The following is a 10642-nucleotide window of genomic DNA, read 5'->3' as shown; positions in this document are numbered from 1 at the left end:
CGCCATCACCCGTCGAGCTGAGGCCGAAACTCTGCTCCAGCTCTGCTCGCGCATACCACACGGTAAGATGTTGCCAGTCGCGGAGGAGCTCGGCTCGATTGCAAGTGTTATTGGTAGCGGTACCGTGTAGCATGTGCAGCTTGGTGATGTAGGGGTAGGCACGCTGGTACGACTCCATGCTCGCAGCCGAAAGAACGCCCATGACCTCGGCTCTCGTCTTCTCCAACAGTTTCTGGAAGAGTGTGTCGTCCTGCCGCTTGATGGCCGACACCAGACCACCGATCGCCACCTCGAAGTCCAAGGGCGAATCACCTGCCAGTCACCGTCCCCACAGGTGGTCAGCATGGCTTGCAGACTCTACAACAAGGCGATGCAGTCAAACAGCGCTTACCGAGAGTTTCAACGGAAGAAGCCGACGTAGAGTTCGTCAGGCTCAAGCTGTTGGTATCGGGCAGGCCGCTGCGCCGCAGGTGAGGCGATAGGAACTTGTGGAGAATGTCCCACTTGCCTAGCCGCCACGCCGCTTGCACGCCGTAGGACATGAGCACGGCTTCGTAACGGTCTGGTCGCTGCACGACATGGTGGGACGTGTTTAGGCGCAAACAAACGCCGATAAGGTGGTGTGAGGAGAGGTCTAACATACATGAGATGCCAGCTGCGCCGTCACGAGGTTGAGCATCGTCTCGAGCTGACCCAGATTCAGCAGGCAGTTGACGTCCGATCTGGTGCGAGAAGTTCTCTTCGGTGTGGATTTGCAGCGCCTAGATTAAACCGCGTGCGTTAGGCGCGCAATCACCAAGCGCAGCGCTGGTGCGGAGGTGTGTACCTGATCGTAGCACATGAAGGCATCGCGCCATTTGCCCGAGTTCTCCAGGTCGACAATGTGGTCCCGCAGTGTGTTGGATGCTCTCAGGGTGGCGATGCCCTTGAGACCATCGGGCTCATCCAGTCCCGTGTAGATCTTCTGCATCAGCGAACTATTGACGGCTAGTATCTCGCCACTGCCGGTTTGGAGAGCAACTTGACTGTTCAGCACACGTTGGCAGAGAAAGGAGCGAGCAGTCCGCATGCGGACTGGATTAAGTACCTGCGGTTGGTATCCAGGTTGATTTCCTTGCGTAGGTGGAGCTCAAAGTGGAGGAGGGCGCGCGTGTAGGTTCTGCAGCGGAGCGACGCTTGCGCGAGGGTGAGCTGCGGTATCTGGGCCAACAGCTGCTCCACGTGTTCGACATCGCTCGGTTTATTCTTTGTCCCCGAGCTGCGTGCCGACGACCGACTGCGAGCGCAGAAGCGTTAGTGAGCGCCATGCGCGTACGCACACCCTGAATGCGCACAAGAAGGAAGAGACAACGTTGGACAATACCTTGATGTCGTACGCGAGCGTGCGCTACGGGGATTGGCTGCCGCTTGTTGGGCGTCCAGCCACTTGTTTAGCAGATCGATGAGCGAGAAGATAGTCGCGGTGTTCATCTGGCTCCGCTCGTCCAGGCTCCTCTCGTTCTTGGCCGACGGACTCTTGCCTCGCGAGGGATCCTCCAGCACTGCCAGGAACTCTGCACAAATGGCAGCGTTGTCCTCCTCACCGCCATACCTTTGGGGGGAGATAGCAATATTGTCACGCGAGTGTGGTCACACCATGCCATGGTAGTGGAGGTGGAGTACCGTAATACGCTGAGCACGAGGTACGGGAGCAGGAAGTGAGCAGTATTGAGATCGTCCTTGACGACGCCGCGGCAGGTCTGGAAAAGGTCGGCTTGTGGCCCCTTGACGCGCTGGATAAGCGTCGCCGCCCAGGTCGAGACCCACGACTGGTAGTCCTTGGAACCGGGGTAAATGGGCACCCTGGGCTGGGTCGAGGGCGCCTGCAGCACGTACTGCGACGACAGAAACGGCATCATCAACTCTCGCACGTCCTCCGAAAACCGTCGCCAAAATCGCACGCCACGCTTGACCTCGCTACATCAACATCACCGCCGTCCGTGTTTGAAAGTTAGTAAGTCAGATCGTTCTCTCGCGAGATGGAGCCGAGGTCGTACCTTGGCAAGTTCTTCTGGGTCTTCCGCTTCCTTCCCTTGGCGGCCTCTTTGGCAGCGCGCCGTTCGGCCAGCACGACGGGGGTTTGCTCGGTACACCCGCACAGCTTGAGCACTTCCTGTTGTTCGAAACATGGGAAAATTAGCAAGACAGTCGGCGTACATGATCTAAAGAGCCAGAAAAAGTTCATGCGCACCTGAATTGCGAAAGCGGCCCTATCTTGGCCTCGCGTGTCGCGCGCAGCTCTGAACGCTGGGAGCAGGTGCGAAGAAATGAGCTGAAAGGCCATCTCGTCGTCCTCTTCGTACTCGAGCGGCTTGTTGGTGTTGCTGGTGCCCACCAGCCTCTGCAAATGCGTTGATGTGTGGGTGCTTAGCTACTGGGATAAGAAACAAGGAGGTCACTTGCTTGACGTACGTGGAGTTCAGACTTGACGTCTAGCTCGAGCCGGCCAGGATCGATGGCACCCATCTCCCCCAGGCACATGGCGATCTTGACGCGAAGCTCCTTCGACTGGGTGCGCGCGCAGAGAAGCAGCCCCTTAAGCAGATCGAGCATCACAGGGCTCACAGTCTCGGCCATAATCGCAGCAGACACCTCCTCCCTAAGGCACCAAAAACGTAAATGGCTCTGTATCCGTGGTGGTCGGGGGTTGGGCTGGCGTACCTGCACTCGGCAAGAACCTTCTGCAGTTTGTCGACAGCGAGAAGTTGAACGTCGAGACTCTCATGGTTGATGCCTTCGGCCAGCAGCTGCTCGAGTTGGTCCTTGAAGTCTTTGGACTGCTGATCTTCGAGCTCTCGGCGCACGCGCGCTAGCGGCGGCAGGTCGGGCAGGAAGAGGATCTTGTGGAAGTGCGGCTGCAGCGCGGCCTTGTTGTCGATGATCAGGTACTCGAAGATGCGGATGACCTGCGGCGTGGCTGAGGCCACGTAGGGCAGCAGGTCGACCACGATCTGCGACAGGATGGGTCCCAGCTGGCCGACGTCCAAGCGAGTGATGAAGTCGAGAAAGACGTCGCACGCCGGAGCGACGAGATGTGGGAACTTGAGCACGAGACGCAGTGTCGCCATGACCTTGGGCCGAAAGTTGTTGAGATGCGGCCCGATGAGCCTGATCAGCACCGAGAGGCTGCGCAGCACGCGGTCCATTTCGTCGTTGTCGGGCTGCGCGCTCTGGCTTCGGCCCTTGTGCAGTAGCACGGACAGGTAGTCCATGATGCCGAGGAAGAACGGCCGCAGTAAGTTGGAGATGGTCGTAGCCGAATCGCCCACGATCTCGACTCGGTCGTCGGCCCCTTCCTGCGGCGGAAGCAGGCGCGACACCGTGACGAAGGCGGCCTCGACTTTCGGTCGCTTGTCGGGGTCGGCCAGCAGCAGTGTGAGCTGGTCCAGCAGCTTGTTGACGCACGACTTGAGCAGGATCCCCGGATTGGACCACTGGGGCATGAGCTGGGCGAAGAAGCGGAAGCTCTCGTCCAGCTGCTTGTGGGTGCCCTCGACCAGCAGGTAGCAGAAGATGTGGTGGAAATTCGGCACCAGGAGCTGCGGCACCGACACGCGCAGCCGTCGCGCCAGCTCCTTGAACAAAGCCACCGACTGCTGCATGACGATCCGCGGCAGGGTGAAGGGCAGCGCGTGGTGCAGTAGGTGTTGCGTGTCCATGTCGAAGATAGCGCCGCTCATCTCCTCGACGAGCTCGGGCGCCGTGAGCAGGCTCTCGATGATGATCGGGTAGATCTCGTGCTTATGCATCTCAATCAGCTTGGCGAAGGGCACCTGCTTGCTCGCACTGACCTTGCCGATCTGTTCGTGGACCAGAGCGCGCAGGCCGAGGTTGGGGTGAGCCAGCTTGCCCAGTAGCGAGAGGATCACCTCCACCAGAAACCGCCCCTGCAGCACGGTGCAGAGAGACCCCAGCGCGATCAGCGATGTCTCCTGAAGGCTGTTCGTGTCGCTCTCGTCGTCGACAGCTGCCTTGAGGTCGGCGATCAGTTTCTCGAGCGTGGCGGGAGCGTTTGCGTTGGCATCGAGCACCGACGAGAGGCCGCGCTCGCCGACGAAATGGGGCAGGGCCTCGCCGATCGCCAGCCGGATGTGGTAGGCGGGGTCGAACACCAGGCGCAAGCAGCCCTTGAGGCTCGCCGGTCCGTTCTCCACAAGTTCATCCGCTGGCATATGCGCCACGATGCGGCGCAGGCTGCGGGCAAACTCGACGCGCTGGCCCTCGTCGGCGGACTGGCTCTGGAGGAACGCGAGGAATGGTGCCCATGGCGCGATGGAGGACCGTTCAGCAGTCTTGGCCTCGTCTCCGCTTCCCTCTTTGTCGTCGTCGATCGCCAGCCTCCGCTTCTTGCTGGCTGATGGACCCTCCTCGGCTTGGCCGGCCGGTGCCAGCGACTGGTCGCAGACGCAGCAGCGGAGGTTGATCTGCTCCAGCAGGTCCTGGAAGGCGCCGGCGGGCACAGAATCCAGCTCGGTGTGGTGGCACGCCAGATTGCCCTCCTGTTCAAAATCCTCGGGCACGATGGGTTTGCGATGCGGGGGCCTGCTGAGCGTGTTGCCGCACATGCACGCCAGCAACCCGAGCTGCTTGCCGAGCATTGCCACAATCTCTGGCGATTCGTCGTTCAGCATGTCCCTACAACCAAGTTGGTGAGATGAATGACTCTTTGCTAATTCTTTCACGTGGGTCTGGCAAATGGGAAGGACTGCGGACGTACTTGAGCACGAGGAGGAACTTGGGTACGTTCGGCCGGGATAAGCGGCTGATGAAGAGCGGGAGCAGAAGGAGGGTGTGCAACCGGACGTCGAGGTGCGGATGGCGGAGCGAGGACTGGAAGATCGCCTTCCTCGATTTGACTGCGAACGAATTGGGGAGCCAGCAGAGAAGTCGCAGACACGACGACACGATCCGGATCGGGTACCGCGTCAGGTCGCACGGCTCTGGAGAGTCAGCCCTCTTGCTCTCGTCCCAGGGAAGCGAAGCGAGAGAGAGGAACGACTCCAAAAAGCCCGAGAACAGCTCGTAGTTGCCTGTCCAACAATAAGAGGCGAAAAAATGAGGTGGTGCTGGCGGTGGCAAACAAGTACCACCCAGAGGATGCTCGCGTACTGAGCTCTTGAAGCAGATCGGCGGCCAGATTGATCAGCACAAGCAGGCTCGAAAGAGCTTGCAATCGCTCCTTGCCCTGGACACGTGGAAGTGGTCAGAGCACCATCACAAAATTCACGCGGCAGTGAGCACTGCGGATGCTGCAACATTGGCAAATACCTCCTCTCGACAGAGCTGCAGTACGACGCCGATCGCCTTGTGTAGCTTGGACAAGAGCTGCTTGAAAGCGATCGGATCCTCCTCGGAAGAGCCGGTGCATGTCCGCAGGATGAAGTCCAGCGAGTGCACGGCGTCCACCAGCGAAGTCGTGGCACTCGCCCTTTCATCAGGGGCGCCACCCACGGGAGACAGGGGAAGCAGTTCCGCCAAGACGAACAGTGGATGCAGCGATGAGCCGGGGGATGCCTTCGCCTCGGGAGTCGCAGCGGCCGACGGGTCTCTGAAGTGCAGCCTCTTCCTCGTGAGCGCGCTGCTGCTGGAAGTTGAGGTTGCGGAGGGCCTGCCGGTGTGAGGGACTGCTGTGTGGATGTGGTAGCACCAGATTTGGCGAAGATGCGGAAGCATCGATGCAGGTGCTCTCGAATCGAGCAATCGTGGATGAAAGGGAGGAGGTTGAAGACGGAGAGCATGCTGGTCGGACATGCTTTCATACAGACCGCGAACAGGCGACAGAGCGTGATCTGCACACAATGAGGGAGGAGCACGTGTGAGGCCAATCTAGGAGGAGTACAGGAATGGGCAATAGAGCTCTCTTGGAACCTTGAGTCGGGTGTTGGTGGTTGATGCCAGGCAGCTGGGAATGACCGACTCGAGTAGCCTGGGCGCATAAGGACGGATCAGGTGCCCTGAAAGCTGGGGCTGCACGGCTTCAAGGCACTTCGCGAGTTCGCTGTTCACCTCATCGCTTCTGCACAGGGTCCACCAGTGAGTGAAGAACGGCGGAGGACACGATCGCATAGCAACCATTACCGCTGAATCGGAGAAGCCGTGGAGTCTACAAGCAGAAGAGCCAGCATATATCGGATGGATCGCTCACAAGGCACTGGTGGCGGCAGCTTAACAAGCAATAGGCGGTAGAGCTTGAGCAACTCCTGCCAATTGTTTTGATTGTGGGTTAACCCACGTTAAGGCGACTTGACGTGGCGGCGATGGTTGGTACGCGAACGTACCAGTGTAAGAAAGGCCGGACCCTCTTGAAGTTGAAGCAATAAGCTCCAAAGTGTGTTGGAATAGCTAACGAGGCAAGGCGGTATGGCATCCACGAGCCGGATGACGATCAGCAGGAAGCAACGCTGCGTGAGAGCGCACTCCACTGGGTCGGTGATGGTCAACAGAAACCCGGTCTTGTCGCCTGCACGGCAGACGCTGTACTATTAGCATTACAGTCCGTAACAACACGGCAAGCGGTCACAGGCTTACCATCAGCGTTGGTGGTGAGACCGGTCTCTGGATAGGCCGCGAGGAAGTTGGAGAACGCCACTATGTACACTGCTTCCTGTTTCTTCTGGTGCCCCTTCTCGTACAGCTTCCACACGGCGCCGAGGTCTAAGTTGTTTGGGTCTGTGTCAGCCAACATGGCCAGGTCATGTTGGGGAGGAGGATGGTACCCTGAATAAGAAGGAGCGCGTCATGGAAGAACGAAGCGAACCCCTGGTAGTCGCGATGGCAGAAGAGTTCGAGCACGTTGGCAGTGACGTGCGCCAGCTCTCGTGGAGGGTTTCGAGCTTGGGGTGCGAGAAGAGCGATGCCAGCTTGAGCACAATCAAGGCCTCCATGCATGAGCCGCCCTCGCAAAAGATGTTGGGCACATCCTGGCATAGTTGCTTGAGCAGCGCCACCACGTCTCGCACGTTACGGACCGATTCTGCAACACACAATGAAGGATGAGAAGTGAAGGGGTAGGAACCGCACTATAGTGCCGAGGAGCTACAGCGTAAAACCTCACCTTTCGCTTTGGAGGTGATGAGATCGAGCATCTTAGCCAATAATCGCCGCAGCCGGGAGAGAAATTGGCTGTTGTATCGCAGATTATCACTTTCATTTGACATTAAACTCTCCACCAGCAGTCGCAAGACTTGGGAGAAGGAGGCCTCCTCTCCGCTATAGACCTCCATCGCCTCTTCATCTGCTTCCATCTTTTCACAAATGCTCAACGCGAAAGTACTGGCGAAAATGTTCTTCGAAATTTTTATGGTGTGCACCAGTTCAGCTCTCGTTGTCTTCTTCTTGTTCACCGCTGCTAGACAGGAACGTCGCTGTCGCCAGCACCCACGGATGCTCCTGTGCGGGCGATACGAGCACCAAGGTTGGAAGCTTAGGCGCATGTGCCAGGCACCTCGCACCGGCAAAAGGATGGTACGAACCTGGATTTGGGTCAGAGTAAGGCGTTGCGATGGGTCCTTCTCCATAGCGCCTCGTAGCAGCGACACCAAACTCTCATCGTCAATGCCGTCGAACGAAGGCCTTCATAACGAAGAAGTTTTAAGGGGTATCAATGACGAGCGAAGTCCGTGGGAAAGAACGGGAGGCTGGCAATGGAGTACGCACTCGTCGTTCTTTATCTTGTCGTACATCTCCATGACGTTGTCAGCGAGAAATGGCAGCCGGCCAGTGACGAAGCAGTAGAGGCACACGCCGAGAGCCCACACGTCCCGCGGGAACTTCGAGGCCTCGGCAGGCGAGTAGGCAGCTGTACCACCCCACGCACGAGATGACGTAACACCGATGTTAACATGTGCTGCGAGGGCTCTCGCGACTCACAAGTGCGCGAAAGTGTAGGGGAGAGTACATGAACACAACTCGGGAGCCATGAAGGCCGGTGTGCCTTCGAGCACTTCGTGACAGACCAACCCTTCGCTGCTCTCCGGCGTTTCCATTCCTGAAGATGAAAGGGCAAGCGGTGAGCGCTCAGGCACGTATGATGGTATGTGAGTTGGCGTTGGTACCAACGTATCTGCTGCTTCCAAAATCGATTATCTTGACCTTGCCCTCGGCGTTCACGAGCAGATTGTCCGGCTTTGACACACAAAATCAGATCAAATGCACCACACAAGCAAGCGGCGCTTGCCCGCTGCAGAGTACCTTTAGGTCGCAATGAATGACGTTTCGAGAGTGCACTGCGAAGTGGCGAAAGCGAAGAGGTCCTGGTTAACATTAACGTCACAAGACTGGGTGCATTGGTAGGAGGCGTATACGATAGTAAAGGCCTTGCAGGACGTCGTAGAAGTAGCTGCGCGTGAATTCCATCTCCAACGGCGTGCCATCGATGTCGCGCATCACTGGACCCAGCTCGAGATATTCAAATACTGTCGGCGAAGTTAGCCTCAGCACGCACCAACAGATGGCCGTAGCACAAGAAGGGGAGACACAACATGCAGTGGGCACATGTAACAACCTATGTACAAGTGCAACAACTGCGGATCGTTGATAACCTGCTTCAGCGCAACCACGTTGGGATGATGCAGCCGCTTCAGAATGTCCACCTCCCGCCAGATATGATCCAGCGCATTGCCTGTACTCATCATCAGCACAGCATGAGCACTACTGCTACAGGGTCCACTACCCTAGAAAAGAAGGAGCAGGCGGCGAGTCGAACCTAAGCCTCGACGTCGCTTAGCCAACATGGCCTTGTGGCACACCTTCATCGCCTGATGATCGTGGCCACGGCAGCAACGAATAGAGTTGTGAGAGAGCGGTTCGTTAGAAGAGAAGGAGACGAATACGCACGTAGAGCTCGTTGTCCTTTGTGTTCAAGCACAACTGTATTCAATAGTGGGTGTGAGGTGAGAGCTAAGGCAGTGAGTTGCAGAGAGAAAGCACCTTCACTTTGGCGAAGGAGCCCTTGCCTATGGTCTTGATGAGGAGGTACTCATTAACGCTCTTGTTTCCGTCCTCATCCACCTCTACCACTGCTTTCATCGTCTCCAGCGCCTCCACGTCGCCGCCATCGTTTGCCATCGCACCTCCATCTTTAATCGCAGAATCCATACCAGCGCCCTGCGATTCTTGTCTCGAGCAGGCTTGCAAAGGGCTCGTACAGGTATTCCACTCCTTGATCTTTCTTCGTGTGGCCGAGGGCGAAGGCTGCAGCTGCAAGTCTCCCAATCGCTGCACTAATTCTTCTTGCTGTCTAGCTTTGCCTGCATTCTTGCTATCCTGCTCCATTACCTGTTCGTGAAGCGGCCATGACCCACCCCACGATTCGCGTGATCTTGTGGTCCCAATTTTCGCTTCCTTGTTCTGATTTATTTATTTATTTATTTTCGCTTTGCTAGTTTTTTCTTTTTATTATTATTATTCAAACCGCAGTCATGGAATTGTGTGTACAGCTAGAACTCAGCACTCCAGATGTCTAGCATGAGTTCATGGAGAGGATGGACACACCAGACTGGCCAGTGCAGTGTTCATTAGAGAAATTGGTGCCATCACATCCACACATGGGGCTGTAAACCATGGGACACATGGGCCTGCCAGAGCACACCTGGAGAACCATTCAACCCAGGAGGTGAGCACATTTCTCAAGGCTTGGAAGGCACAAAACAAGAAGGTTGAGGTACCAGTTCCTGAGCAACCACTGGTGTAGCCAGAGCACTTGCCCACCTCACACTTGCAGAAGTGGCCATCCACCAGGCAGTCCTCATCTTGGGCACAAACAGCTGTGTCTGCTTGGTCTCTGTCAAGTACATAGTCCACATGAGGTCCATTGTTTAGAAAGCAACCTTCAAGAGTTTTGTACCATTCATGGGTGCTCACTGACACTCCAGCAATCCTGGCCATGCAAGGGTTGCTGTATGTGTTGCCATCTCAGCCACAAACAGGTGCAAACTCCTTTGTGCATGCCTCTACAAACTCTTTGCAGACAAAGTGTCTGGCCTTCAGCCCATGTTGTGGAGCTGGTTGGAACATCAAGTCACCAATCCTCTGTCTGAGGACTGGTTTTATTAAGATACCAAGTTGTGGCTGCAAGTCCAGGAGGACTCCAAAGTCTGTCTGCCCCTGCTTTTGGTTTGCGCGCTTTTTCCGTGCTCACATTATTTGCATACCTTGCATCTTGCATACCTTGCATTTTTGGAATTTCAATTGACAGAGTGCAGGTCGTCGTGGACCCAGCAGGGACGACGAGGGCAGGGTGGCTGGAACATTAGGACACAAAGTAAAGTACGACGCGACAAGGGGCGGAAAAGACATAGGCATTGAAGAAGAAGAAAGGAGGCTGCGCATAGAAGTTTCTCCCAGCGTTCAGGAGAGGGCGGTCACTCGAGAGGGCCGCGCAGTCGATGTCAATCCATCATCGCAAGAGCCGGAGCGGAGGCTCGTACATCATTAGCAACATGGATTCGCCAGGGAAGAGCGGCGACGAGAAGATTCTGAAGAAGAACGCGAGTAGCAGCTTTGCCGCAGGAGGGAATAAGGATGGAGATAACCTCGTTACCCTAGCCTCCGCCCCCAGCATCAACCTCAACAACAAAGCGGTGGAGAAGGGCGATAGACCCAG

The 10642-nt window shown here is 56.8% G+C and overlaps 4 protein-coding genes and 1 pseudogene across 4 annotated transcripts in view; 1 reads left to right on the top strand and 4 right to left on the bottom strand.

Annotated features, from left to right (window-relative positions):
• ACA1_170670 (FRAP-related family protein) lies at positions 1-2520 on the bottom strand (the record flags this gene model as incomplete). Its single annotated transcript, XM_004353943.1, has 10 exons — positions 1-312; positions 392-569; positions 644-739; positions 827-1025; positions 1088-1258; positions 1427-1591; positions 1663-1956; positions 2037-2152; positions 2231-2380; positions 2452-2520. Coding segments are annotated over 10 exons (1750 nt in total), but the record flags the coding sequence as incomplete, so codon positions are not given.
• Positions 2521-2600: 80 nt separating this feature from the next.
• On the bottom strand, positions 2601-4670 carry ACA1_170660 (uncharacterized protein; the record flags this gene model as incomplete). The annotated part of the gene is made up of 1 exon (XM_004353942.1): positions 2601-4670. The coding sequence occupies one exon, from the start codon at positions 4668-4670 to the stop codon at positions 2601-2603; it is 2070 nt and encodes a 689-aa protein (XP_004353994.1).
• A 47-nt stretch (positions 4671-4717) lies between these two features.
• ACA1_170650 lies at positions 4718-7124 on the bottom strand (annotated as a pseudogene).
• A 229-nt stretch (positions 7125-7353) lies between these two features.
• On the bottom strand, positions 7354-9105 carry ACA1_170640 (serine/threonineprotein kinase-like protein; the record flags this gene model as incomplete). The annotated part of the gene is made up of 11 exons (XM_004353941.1): positions 7354-7428; positions 7512-7611; positions 7696-7837; positions 7937-8026; positions 8094-8163; positions 8230-8264; positions 8343-8453; positions 8543-8659; positions 8744-8795; positions 8875-8907; positions 8968-9105. 11 exons carry the CDS (start codon positions 9103-9105, stop codon positions 7354-7356), a joined length of 963 nt encoding a protein of 320 aa, XP_004353993.1.
• A 1373-nt stretch (positions 9106-10478) lies between these two features.
• ACA1_170530 (uncharacterized protein) overlaps positions 10479-10642 on the top strand; it is a gene marked incomplete at both ends in the record, with an annotated part of 1693 nt that continues 1529 nt past the window's right edge. Inside the window, one exon of the mRNA XM_004353940.1 lies at positions 10479-10619. Within this exon, the coding sequence (XP_004353992.1) occupies positions 10479-10619 (141 nt within the window). The remainder of the gene's footprint in view (positions 10620-10642) is intronic.

Source organism: Acanthamoeba castellanii, assembly GCF_000313135.1.
Source record: "Acanthamoeba castellanii str. Neff unplaced genomic scaffold scf7180000084739, whole genome shotgun sequence".
Classification (NCBI taxonomy): Eukaryota; Discosea; order Longamoebia; family Acanthamoebidae; genus Acanthamoeba; species Acanthamoeba castellanii.
Note: the sequence above shows the minus strand (reverse complement) of the source record. Positions and strands in the feature narration are given on the sequence as shown.